This window comes from Emiliania huxleyi (genome assembly GCF_000372725.1).
Source record: "Emiliania huxleyi CCMP1516 unplaced genomic scaffold EMIHUscaffold_59, whole genome shotgun sequence".
NCBI classification, from domain to species: Eukaryota; Haptophyta; order Isochrysidales; family Noelaerhabdaceae; genus Emiliania; species Emiliania huxleyi.
This window is the reverse complement of record NW_005197576.1, coordinates 606,830-619,138: the sequence shown is the minus strand read 5'-3', so window position 1 is coordinate 619,138 and position 12,309 is coordinate 606,830. Positions and strand designations below refer to the sequence as shown.

The 12,309-nt window shown below is 63.8% G+C and overlaps 4 protein-coding genes across 4 annotated transcripts; 2 read left to right on the top strand and 2 right to left on the bottom strand.

The window, feature by feature from the left end:
* Positions 1-1,170: 1,170 nt before the first annotated feature.
* On the top strand, positions 1,171-1,848 carry EMIHUDRAFT_214037 (hypothetical protein; the record flags this gene model as incomplete). The annotated part of the gene is made up of 1 exon (XM_005764575.1): positions 1,171-1,848. One exon carries the CDS (start codon positions 1,171-1,173, stop codon positions 1,846-1,848), a length of 678 nt encoding a protein of 225 aa, XP_005764632.1.
* A 1,521-nt stretch (positions 1,849-3,369) lies between these two features.
* EMIHUDRAFT_67178 (hypothetical protein) lies at positions 3,370-4,267 on the bottom strand (the record flags this gene model as incomplete). The annotated part of the gene is made up of 3 exons (XM_005764574.1): positions 3,370-3,849; positions 3,935-3,960; positions 4,174-4,267. Coding segments are annotated over 3 exons (600 nt in total), but the record flags the coding sequence as incomplete, so codon positions are not given.
* A 1,320-nt stretch (positions 4,268-5,587) lies between these two features.
* EMIHUDRAFT_214035 (hypothetical protein) lies at positions 5,588-6,112 on the bottom strand (the record flags this gene model as incomplete). The annotated part of the gene is made up of 1 exon (XM_005764573.1): positions 5,588-6,112. The coding sequence occupies one exon, from the start codon at positions 6,110-6,112 to the stop codon at positions 5,588-5,590; it is 525 nt and encodes a 174-aa protein (XP_005764630.1).
* Positions 6,113-7,064: 952 nt separating this feature from the next.
* EMIHUDRAFT_452284 (hypothetical protein) lies at positions 7,065-10,125 on the top strand. The gene is made up of 14 exons (XM_005764572.1): positions 7,065-7,236; positions 7,320-7,546; positions 7,615-7,754; positions 7,827-7,869; positions 8,020-8,086; positions 8,224-8,324; positions 8,651-8,711; positions 8,780-8,868; positions 8,994-9,147; positions 9,218-9,291; positions 9,359-9,385; positions 9,458-9,517; positions 9,587-9,739; positions 9,771-10,125. The coding sequence occupies exons 1-14, from the start codon at positions 7,146-7,148 to the stop codon at positions 10,050-10,052; spliced, it is 1,569 nt and encodes a 522-aa protein (XP_005764629.1). The 5' UTR covers positions 7,065-7,145; the 3' UTR covers positions 10,053-10,125.
* The last annotated feature ends 2,184 nt before the right edge of the window (positions 10,126-12,309 follow it).

The following is a 12,309-nucleotide window of genomic DNA, read 5'->3' as shown; positions in this document are numbered from 1 at the left end:
TTTTAGAGTAAAATTGGGCCTGCGAGTACGGGAGGTCGGGCGAGGAGCGGCGGGTGCTTGCTAAGAGCTAGCTAGAAAGAGACCGATTCGTCGCACTTCTCTTGCTCCAAGCGCTTGCGCTTCGGCGGTTAGTGGTGCACTAACCTCCGAGAAACCCGTCGGTCGCTCCTTTCCTCTCTATCTACATCGCAAACCCTGTCAGCAGAGTCCTCCTACGGGAATGTACGTAAGAGCCACATACAACGAAGAACGGGAGCTAGATAGAGAGAACAAACAAACAAACAAACCCGGCCGAGTCCCTGCTGCTCAACCGCAGGTTCGCTCGACTGCGCGCTTGGCGCGTCCAGTCTTCAAAAAAAGAAAGAAGACACATCAGCCCGTGATCGGTCGTCTCGTGCATCCGGGCGAGCGGGCCGGCACCACGAGGGGCTGGCATCATGCTCACCTCTCCCTCACGCTCACCTCCCCCGTTGGGCTGCACGAAGTAGCGCTTCTCCCCCTCCGGACCATCAGGGGCATCGCGGGAGAGCGTGATGGCAAACGTCCGGCCCGGCTGGGCTTCAAATCGTGCAGCGAAGTCTGGCAGGACGTTTGACGGCGCGGAGGCAGCCATGGCTTCAACTGGCACCGGGAGCGTCTCCGTCAGACCTATGGTCGCCCCGTTGCTCGACCCATACTTTGCCCGTTTCGAATCGAGGATCTTGTTGTCGAAACGGATAGAGTTGCTGCCAAAGCCCTGGACACGCCCGCTCTGCAAGAAGGTTGGGCAGGCTGCGCGGAGCGATTCGAGCGCTAGAGCTTCCGCCGTCGATCGGTCGCGGAGAGCCCCGCCGTCGAAGCTGGCCGCAAACGTCTCGTGCAGGGTCATGCCGCGACGCGGCGTAACCGACCGAGGCGCGAAATGGTAGTTCTTGAAAAAGAGTGAGCTGATGACCCTTCGGATCGCTCCTCATCGCAAACCCCGTCAGCAGTCCTCCTCCGGGAATGTACGTAAGAGCTACATACACTGAGAGAGTACGTACACTGCAAAAAAAAAAGATGATACACTCCCTGTCTGGCTAGCCCCAGCCGACTCCGCGTGAACTCTCGAGGGATCTCGAGTTGCGAAGCCTGCTGCTCGGTGGACGAACTCTGTTCAGCGGGATATTGCTTTTCTCCGTGCGACAAAGCATGCACTGGCCGATTCGGCTACGCGCGCTTGGGTTCCCGTCAGCGGATCAGTTTACCGCGACCGAACGCGAGCTATTTGCTCTCGCATCGTGGCTAGAGGACACGCACATTCGCCAGCTCCCACCAGAGGAACGAGGCGGACTGCGGCAGGGCTCCCACGTCGCGCTCGAGGCTTACACATCTGAGCTGGTCGCGCCCGGCTGGGTAGCGTCAGCTCTGCAGGGGCGCGACTACGCGGCCGTGTGCTCGTGGCTCGTGTGTCTCGCATTGCAGTACGCTCATGAGGAGCAGTGCGGCGCGAGCGAGGCTGGTGCTACAATCGATGAGAGCGACTCTCAGCTCGCTGGCCTCGCGGGAGCGCTCGGCGTCGAGGTTGCTGGCGGCGCCGCCGCAACGTTGCGCCGCGCGGCTGACGCGGCGCGCGCGCGGCCGTCAGCGGCCACCGCCGAGCCGGCGCCAGAACGCGACACGGCTGGCCGTAGTGGCGCCCTGCGTGCCTTGCCTCTCGGGTTTACCACGGGCGATGCCTTGCTCGACGACGCCGCGCGCGTGCTGCGTCTTCTGTACGTGGCGGACCTGCAGCGGCTGCAGGAAGGCGCCACCCGCGTGGTGGAGCGGCTGCAGGAGTCGTCAGCCAACCCACGGACAGAGCAGCGCTTGGGTCGTGTCGGTCGGTAGAGACTAACGAGCCGTATAGACATGAGTGACATGAGACTGGAGAGCGTTGCGTCTCATACATGGAAATCTCTGCGCAACATCGGAAGATCCTTGGACTGTAGATCGTAGATGCCTTTTAGAGATCTCTTAAGTGGCAAATCTCCTGCCAAGAGCTGCAGTAGATTGAAGAACTGGTGGAGGCAAATCTTCTCCGGTGTAGATGCTCGAGAGGAGTCTGAGATCTCGCGTTTGGTGCGTGCAGTCGCTTGAGATCTTGCGACAGAGGTGGAGATTCTGACTTCGCGCCGAAGGCGCCTAGAGATCGTGTGGGCCGACTGGAGATTGCAAAATGGCGCGAAAAGAGGGTGGAGATCCTTTTGCATTGTGAATGAGTCCATAGCGCATCTCCTTGAAGGTTTGAGCCCCCCTCCTCCCCCGGGCCCCCGAATCGACAGTGGAGATTGGAGATTGGAGATGGAGATCGGAGATCTGACTGAATCCGGCCTAAGATGACGACGTTGGAGATTGGAGATTGAAGATGGAGATCGGAGATCTGACTGGATCCGGCCTAAGATATAGCGACGCTGGAGATTGGAGAGTACTGGAGAGATGGAGATCGGAGCCCCCCAGCCCCTAGTGGTGTCTCATCGATTTTTTTGTTTTGTTTTTAGATATAGGTCTGCGCACGGCCCACAGGAAAAAACAAAAATCTATAAAACATCTATCAACGCCACTAGGCTCTAGGGGGTGGGTGGGCTCCGATCTCCCCATCTCCAATATTCTCTAATCCACAGCGTCGTCATCTTAGGCCGGGGATCCAGTCAGATCTCCGATCTCCATCTTCAATCTCCAATCTCCAACGTCGTCATCTTAGGCCGGATCAGATCTCCGATCTCAATCTCCAATCTCCAATCTCCAATCTCGATTCGGGGGCCCGGGGGAGGAGGGGGCTCAAACCTTCAAGGAGATGCAATTTGGATTCATTCACACTGACCATCTCTCATCTCCAATCTCCAATCTTCTACTTGGCCACTGTCGCCGCCGGCAGCAATCTACGACCTCCATTTTCAATCTTCGATCTCACATCTGGGGCGGATGGCTGGGCGCTAGGATCTACAATCTGCATTCTCCATCTCCTATCTCCACATTTTGGCCCTGTTGCTGCTCAGAGCGATCTGCAATCCACAATCTCAATCTTCGATCTTTAGTCTTGAATGGGGAACCGGACAGGACGGATCTACTGGCGAGACTTGGGCGTGTCCGTGTGAGAGATCCGCTAGGATCTCCAGTCTCAATCTACTATCTCTACCCCAACGATCTACTGGTCTTGCGCAGAGATTTCCATTACTCTTGCGTCTCAAAACTTACGCTTGACGCTGTGCATGCGTGTGTGTAGCGTGCATAAAGCCTCTCTCGGTCTGGGCCTCGGCAGCGCACACTGAGCGCACACGCCAGTGGCCCACTGCCAGTGCGGGGCGCGCGGGCTCCGACGGGTCGTTCCAGGTAACCAATCATAGATTCCTCCCACCGGCTCATCTGCCGCTACACCAGCGGCTCCCACCCAGGGAACTCAGCGAGCGAGTCGGCGTCGCACGGCCGCGCGTCGAGCCACACCGGCTCCGGCTCGCCCTCCTTGCCTGCCTCGAACGGCACGGCGTCGCTGCACCGGCGCACGATCTGCTCGGGCCACGGAGAGCAGACCTCGCGCCGCACGAGGCCGTCCCAGTCGACGCCCTCGAAGAAGGGGTGCGACCGCACCTCGGCCGCGTCTCCGCCGCCGCCGCCGAGTCGCTTCGAGGGAGCCCCGACCAGGAGCTGGCTCACGAGGTCGCGCGTGCGGCCGGCGGCATGCGCCTCGATGCAGGGCGGGTACGCGATGACGCGAGGGCGGGCCATGATGCGCTGCACGACCGCGAAGTGCGACTCCGCCTCGAAAGGCGTGCAGCCGACAGCGACCTCGTACAGCAGGACGCCCAGCGCCCACCAGTCGACTGCGGCGGTGTAGCCCTTGCCGCGGAGAACCTGCGGGGTTTGGGCTAGGTGCACCTGGGGTTGGGGTCCGGCGTTCGGGTCCGGGCTGGGTGTCTGGTCCCCAGCTTTGAAACACCTCTGGCGCGAGGTAGACGGGGGTGCCTAGGGGAGAATTCCAAGGAGGCTCCCAGACGGAGCTCCGCACACCGGGCCCCGGGCGCGGAGGTGGACAAGGTGCCGCACACGGTGAGGGTGGGGCCGTGCAGCTCCTTGGAGAGGCCTACGGGGAGGGGTCCGAGATGAGGGGAGATTGGCCGAGATTGGCCGAGATCGAGCTCCGTGAAGAGGCCTACGGGGAGGTCCGAGAGAGCTCACGGGCAGCTGCGAGAAGTGCCCCCGGAAGAGGTGCTTGGGAGATGCCAAAGTCACACAGCTTGACGTAGCCGCGCGTGTCGAGCATGAGGTTCTCCACCTGGAAGGAGAGATGGCCGAGATACAGCCGAGATGAAGCGAGGTGTAGCCGAGGTGTAGCCGAGGTGTAGCCGAGATGTAGCCCGCGTCGAGCATCCGGTGCTCCACCTTGAGGTCGCGGAAGGCAATGCCTGCAGGGCCAGCCGCGGACACGTCACGGAGATGGCGCGGGAGACATCCTGCCGCCTCGAGAGGGAGGCGGAGCCGTGATCGTGCAGGAAGCCGACCCCGAGGCAGACGCACGCGCAGAGGAAGCGGCACGGCTCCGCGTCGAGGCAGCGCCTGCCGGCCAAGTCGTGCGCTTGATGGCCGCGTGTCGAGGACGTGTCGAGGACGCGTGGTGGACGTGTCTGGACGCGGCTCGGAGAGGGCGCGCCCGTGCGCGGCGAGGAGCGACTCGAGGTCGCTGGGCAGCAGCTCCAGCGCGAGGTAGAGGTGGGCGGCGCACTGGCGGAAGGCGAGGGCGCGGCAGGCGAAGGCGGCCGGCTGGTCGCGGCAGCAGGCGAGCACCTCGCGCTCGCTCGCCACCATGCGACAGCCGTCCTGCTGCGACCGCACCTCCGCCTTGCGCAGCACCTTGAGCGCGTGCGGCGAGGGCGAGGGCGAGAGATTAGGGCGAGGGAGTAGGGTGAGGGAGTAGGGTGAGGGAGTAGGGTGAGGGAGTAGGGCGAGGGAGTAGGGCGAGGGAGTAGGGCGAGGGAGTAGGGCGAGGGAGTAGGGCGAGGGAGTAGGGCGAGGGAGTAGGGCGAGGGAGTAGGGCGAGGGAGTAGGGCGAGGGTAAGGGCTCGGGGGGGGGGGGGGGGGAGCACCTTGATTGCGTAGCACTCGCCCGACGCCGCGTCGTGCACGCGCCACACCACGCCAAAGCTGCCGCTCCCCACCACGCCCTCGGGGGCCGCCTCTCTCCAGACGATCTCTTGCTCGCTCCTCGCCGGCGGTGGCCCCTCCCCGTCCGCCAGGTCCGCCGCAGACGAGTCCCCCGCCGTGGCGTCCATGTGCAGAGCGGCGGCTGGCTCGGTGAGCGGCGGAAGCAGCGAAGACATACTGATGCGGGGCCGCTGCGACGCGATGGAGAGGCGGCTGAACCTGCGCCCCGCACTCGTATCGGAGCCGAGGGCGGAGCGGAAGGAGGCGGTGTCGCTGGAGCTCTCGGCGAGAGCACGCCTAGCATCCGCCACATCGACGTCCACATGCCGCCACTCTGCACCGAACCTCGCCGCGAGATCGCCGGATGGAGAGAGCGGAGAGGCGCTGGAGAGTGCCGGAAGCCGAGCAGCCTGCGAGCAGAGGCTCGCCCGTGAGTGGTGCGTGACGGAAGTTATGCCGGCGGGAGGAAGGAGGTTCCGACGGTGGCGGCATACGACACGTCTCCGCCGAGCAGCGCCTCCTCTCCAACGTGATCGCCACGGACGAGCAGCCGCTGGCCAGCCTCGGCGCCATCGCCCGCGCCGCAAATCTCAAACGTGCCGCTGGCCACAACGTACAGGTGCAAGGCAGGCTCGCCTCGCTGGAAGACCATGGAGCCGGCCTGAACCTCGAGCGGTGCCGCCGAGGCGGCGAGCGCCGCAACCACCGACTCATCGAGGACAGTCTCGCACGCCGATGACTGCAGCAGCGAAGTAGCAGACACGAGTGCGGCAGCCACGGACGAGCGATTGGTGGGCATGTCTGTAGGCATGTCTGTGGGAATCACCAGCTCGAGTGGCGCCTCCATGATCCGCTCGGTGGTGCTGGCTCGACGTTTTAGCCGCTGCCTGAGGCTTCTGCGCCTGGCCTTCAGCTTCGAGGCGAACGTGACAGCTGACAGTGCAGCACCCATGCTGCAGTCGTCGTCTGCAATCATTGTGTTGGGGTCTCGTCGCGTGAGCTCGTGGGGTCTCCTCGCGTGTTCGCGCCGAAAAACATAATAGATATATCGTCAACGCGAAAAAGAATTTTACAATCGCCCTCCCTCGCACAACACTGGGCACGGGACTGGCTCGCACTGGCACTAACACAGGTTTAAATACTCTCACAGCGAAAAAGAATTTATTAAATACGCCCTATCTCACAGCAGACAGGCTCGACACAGGTGCGGACTGGCGCGTGCTAGCACTATCACAGGCAAACCTACGCGAAAAAGAATTAGAGGGCGCGGCGCCTGACTCAAAAGACACAGCCGCATTCCTGACATCCTGAGACGCGCGAGGGCAGCCTCCTTGAAGGCAATGGCCAATGGGGGCTAGATTTGGAGCGCTCACCGAAACGTTTGCATCAATTGCGATGATAGCAGAGGCCGGTTTTTCTCAGTGTACTTTAGGCCGGTTTTTCTCAGTGTACTTTACCTTAATGGGAGAAAAGGGAGAATCGGGGTGTGACTCTAGGCCCCTAAAGGCCCTAGACGCGCGGGCGTGAGAGCTCCGGAAGCGAGGTTTGCACGGCTCTCTCTCTCTCTCTCTCTCTCTCTCTCTCTCTCTCTCTCTCTCTCTCTCTACGTCTCTCTCTCAGTACAGATAGGTTGCTCTTACGTACATTCCGGAAGGAGGAAGACTGCTGACAGGGTTTGGAGACACGCAGATTTTCTTCTTCTTGGGTTGGGCGGTTTTTGAGGAGGAGCGACTCCGAAGCGGGGGATTTTTTTGCGCTTAAAATTCTTTTTTCGGACAAATATAATGCGCGCACCCTCGTCTCGAGGCGACGTTCTGCGCTGCGGACATATATGGGCCCTTCTGGACCCTCCTCCCCTATCCCTACCGGTGGCTAGACTGAGGGATTCTTTTGACAAACACATGTTATTCCTCGTTGCGGCCGGCCTGGCGCCGCCGCGGCTGGTGGCGCCGCCGCGGCTGGTGGCGCCGCCGCGGCTGGTGGCGCCGCGCCGCGCCTATGCGCCGCGCATGACCGCGACCGACGTCTCGGAGGCCGCGGCCTCGGCCGCGATTCCAGCGAGCACCAACGTCTTTTGCAACCGGGCACTCAACCTCGGCGGTGCGATTCACCAGAGACACGTGTATGCCATCCTCCGCGGGCCCCTCCTGCCTCACTGCCGCGGCGCGGCTGCTGCGCCTCAGGCATTCAGGCGGTGGGCTTCGACATGGACTACACCCTCGCCGAGTATGTTCCCGAGACGTTCGACCTCCTCGCGTACGACGGCGCGATCGAGAAGCTCGTCAACACGATGGGCTACCCGGCTGCGGTGCTTGATCTCGTGTACGACCCGCACGCGTACATGCGCGGGCTCGTCATCGACAAGAAGCGAGGCAACCTCCTCAAGCTCGACCGGCACAAGTACGTCAAGGCTGGCCGCCAGCCTCGCCTCGCCTCCTCCCTCCCGCTCGGGACACTCGAGCCCGCGCGCTCGTGCAGGTTGCGTACCACGGCCTGAAGCGCATGACCCCGGAGGAGCGCAAGGCCATCTACGCCACCTCCTTCGAGACGGCGCCCGCCTTCACGCCGCCCGACTTCTCCACCATCGACACCGCCTTCCTCCTCGTCGACGCGTGCCTGTGCGCTGCCGGCCGGAGGGAGGGAGGGAGGGAGGGGAGGGACTGCTCACCGCGCGCCTCGTCCCGCCGTAGCTTCTGCCAGCTGGTCAGCTACAAGGACGACCACCCCGACGAGGTCAGGCCCGGTAGCGAGCGAGTCGGCCGAGAGGAGCCGGCGGCACAGAGGAGCCGGCCGCCGGCAGAGAAGGGCGAGAGGGGAGAAAGAGGGAGAGAGTGTAGAGGCGCCGCAAGAGGCTCGTCACGTGCGGTGCCGCCCGCCGAGCAGGTGACCAAGTCGTACGAGCAGATCTACCGCGACGTGCGGCGAGCAGTCGACCTCTGCCACTGCGATGGCGAGACGCAGCCGAGATGCAGCCGAGATATAGCCGAGGCCGAGCTAGAGTCGGCCGCTGCACGGCGTCACCAAGGGCGCGCGCTCGCCATCCTCTCGCTTCGACGTCCGTTGACGTTTGGGTCGTGTGGAGTGAAGGCGTCATCAAGGACGCAGTCGCCGTCAACCCGGCTAAGTACATCCGGTCGGACCCAGCCCTCGCGACGATGCTGACCGCGCTCAAGCAGGGCGGCAAGCAGGCGGGCCGCGCCGAGTCGCGCCGGCCTTGCACGCGGCCTGCCCCCCGCGCCACCGCCCGGCCAGCCACCGCCTCTGTTCTCTTCCCTTCTCTTCTCCTCTCCTCTCTTCTCTTCGCCAGCCACCGCGTCTGTTCTTCCCTTCCCTTCTCCTCTCTTCTCTTCTCTTCGCCAGCCACCGCCTCTGTTCTCTTCCCTTCTCTTCTCCTCTCTTCTCTTCTCTTCGCCAGCCACCGCGTCTGTTCTCTTCCCTCCAGGCGCTCTTCGACTCGCGTGCCGCAGGGACCTGCTCGGCAGCCGGTCGGCAGCTGGTCTGCGCCTGTGAGTAGGTCTTCATCGTCACGAACTCCCTCTACGACTACACGGACGTCGTGCTCCGCCACTTGCTCGGCGCCGTTGGCTCTCGATTGCCTCGACCTCCTCGGTGCGTTTGCCGATCAGCGTCTCTGGTCCACTAGGAGCCAGCTGGCTCGACTACTTCGACCTCGTCGTCTGCGGCGCGCGCAAGCCCGGCTTCCTCCTCGACCCGTACCTGCCCATCTTCCAGGCGCGCGACACCCCCCCCCCGACATCACCAGAGATGCACCGGGATGGACCGAGCTTCAAGACTTGTACAACAGCCCCTCGCCTCCCTCTTCCGACCCCGCGCCTCCCCCTCCGCCGCCCTGCCAGGTGCGGCAGGACGGCTCGCTCGAGAACGCGGAGATCATCAGCCCGCAGGACGGCGCGCGGCTGCTGCAGCGCTCGCGCGTCTTCCAGGGCGGAAACTGGCAGCACCTGCATGCGCTGCTCCAGCTCGCGTCCGGCTCGGGGCTGCTGTACGTCGGCGGCCGCAAACCGCGCGGGTCTCGGCTCGTTTGCCCGCCTCCCCCCGCACCTCCTCTCCCCCCCCCTAGGCGACCACATGTACTCTGACATTCTCCGCTCCAAGCGGACGCTCGGATGGCGGACCCTGCTCATCGTGCCCGAGCTGCATTATACTAATTATAATTATTACATATTCTTGTTTAAGGCGGACCCTGCTCATCGTGCCCGAGCTGCGCGACGAGCTCCTCACGGCCGAGGACCAGCCGCACCCCGGGAGGCGGCCGATCTCGGCTCGATCTCGGCTCGATCTCGGCTCGGTCTCGCTACAGGAGACGCGCCACCTCGCCGCTGCCGTCGACGAGGCGTACGCCGAGCGGGCGGCTGTCGAGGCTCTAGCCTCGGGCGGCTCGAGGATGCGGCCTTCGTCTCGCTCAGCGGGGTGGTGGGTGGAGGGGTAGGCGCGGCTGCAGCACCTCGAGATCCGGCGCTCGCAGCTCGAGATCGACTCGGAGGTGGAGGCGCTGCTCGAGGGCGACGGGGGGGCGGCCAAGGCGGAGGCGCTCTCCGAAGAGGAGCGCGCGGAGCTGCTCGAGCGGCTGGGCCCCCCTCACGTCCGCCTGAGCGCGGCCTCGTCTGTTGCAGGCGCTGGCCGAGCTGGACGAGCGGATAGCGGAGGCGCGCGACCAGCAGCGCGTGCTCTCCTCGGCACTGAACGAGGCTCTCTGCCGGCAGCACGAGGCCTACCACCCCGCTTGGGGGCGCCTGTTCAAGACGGGCGCCCAAAACTCGCGCTGGGCGCAGCAGGTGCAGGAGTACGCGTGTCTGTACACCTCGCACGTCACCAACCTCGTCCAGTTTGCGCCGGACACGTCTTTCCGCGCGCTCTCCGACCTGATGCCGCACGACCGCGCCCCGCCGGCTTGAGCTTGGGCGAGAGCGCGGCTGTGACGCCTCTCTCGAGCGGACGACGACGTGTGTGAATTGTCGCACACAATTGCACCGTGTGGAACGGGCTAGCTCAAGGTTGCCTTAGATTGTCAATGGAGAATGGCCGCGTTCTCGCCCCTTTCCTGTACGCGTGGGTCTCAGAGGACGAATGCGCACCGGATCTTTGAGGACTTCAAAGTCGGCCGCGCCCCACGGCTATCCCGCCGGCTCTCGAGTGTCGCAGCGCGACGCGCTTCACCCCTCGACGTCCGCGCTGCGAGTCGATCTCTGGAGACGACGCTCGGCCACCGCCAACTCCACCCTGACGTGACGCACATGCGCCGCGTGTCCCCCCTGAGGGTGTCCTTGTATAGTATAGTTGGTTGCGAGTTAAAAAAAGCCCGTTCCGCACCCGCACCCAGCACCAGTACACATGCCGTTCTGGCGCCCCTCGGCTGGCCAGAGGACGACTCACAATGCAAATTCGGAAAGACATCACGAGGGGCCGTATAAACGGTGCCGCAGCGGCCCGGGACACTAACAGTGAGTTGCTGCCACTCGCCCGGCCTCCTCCCCCTCGGGGTCGCCCGGAAAGTGGGCTTGCGCACCGGCGCCCCCCCCAGCACGCCGACCCGAGGTGTACCCTCCGGCCACCTGGGAGGGGAGCGGAGTCCGATTTTGGCCCATTGGCTTCATCATGATGGATACGGAGGTGGCCAGCCCTTGGTTGTGCACCTGCGGCGCGAATAGGAGGTGATCTCGGCGGACGACGGCCATGCCGAGAGCGGGTGCAGCGCGGAAGAGGGTGCGCAGCGCGTCGCGGCCGCGCGCATGGGAGCCGGGGGGATGGCCGGAGGGGGCGGGACGCCTGCATGTCCTCGAAGCTCCCAGCCGCATACGCAAGCCGAGCCGCGAACGGCGGGGAGGGAGTTTTGGAGGGTCAGCCAAGGACGCGCATGGCGAGTGACAAACTAACGCAACCTCCCCCGTACCTGGTTTCTCATCGTGTGTACAGATGAAAGAAAGACACAACCCATCAAGAGACAAGACCACAAAAGACAAATAAATAAATAAATAAAACGGACACCTCTACTAGGAGATGGGTAAAAAGGAACAGGTCCCCGCCCTGCGGTCTTTGTGCAGGGTTCTTTGTGGGTGTGGTCGGCGACTAGCCGGGGTCGTCCTCCCGATACCAAGACCCCGATACAAGACCACAGAGGCACAACACAAATTGATTTTGTACGTACACTAGGCAGGGTCGACAGCACTGTCAGCAGGGTCGCCAGTTAGCAGTTTCAGCAGACGTACTAACAGAAAAAACAAAGTGAAAGTGACCTGTTGTCACACTCACAAAAATGCGCGTTTGCGGCTTGCCTGTGCTCTCGGCCGCCTCGCTGAGCGAGACCGAGCGCGGTGCTGGTGGCGCCGACACTGCCGATCCGTCGAGCACTTCGACGGCTGCTCAACCAATGAGAGTCGGCAGCGCTGCCTCTGCGGCTGGTGCGCCTGCACAAACCACGCCAAGCGACTGCAAACTGGGCGCAAACCTGTCTGGCAATGCTCTGGGCGAGGATGTCAATGTGGAAACCACTCGAGTCCTTCAGCTTGATCCTGCCTCGACGGCTCGCACCGCAAACGCGGGTCCTGCACTTCCTCGCGGTGCTGGCATCTCTGCGCTGCGCCATATTGACGCCAATAACTCTGCTTTCAACATGCTCAACGAGGCGCTGCCCTCTGCACGGCTGACCTAACCTGTGCTGCTGCTGCTGCTGCTGTTGCAGCTGATGCTGCTCCTGCTACCCTCCCGCCCGCCCACCCTGCCCGCCCGCCCTGCCCGCCCGCTCGTAAGGGGTCTTCACCTTCACACTGGTCTGGCCACAGGTGGGCAACCTTCCCGTCGAAGGTCAAGCGGTCTCAACTTCGCGCTCTACTGCCCGCCCTCGCCCTCGCCTACCGCCTCCCGCCTCCGCCCGCCGACCCGCCGCCAGCTCGTCCGCCAACCCGTCGTCTCTGTCGCCTCTCGCCCGCCCGCCATCGCCCTCGCCTTTCACCTCCCGCCGCCCCCCGCCGACCGCCACGCCAGCTTGCCTGCCGCCCTGTCGTCTCGCCTGTCGCCTGCCCGCCCTCGCCGCCTCTCGCCGACGACCACGCCAGCTTGGCCGCCGCCCTGTCGTCTCGCCTATCGCCCGCCCGCCCTCGCCCTCGCCCCCTCCTCCCGCCACCACCCTCGCCTCACCCTCCCGCCGCCTCGCCG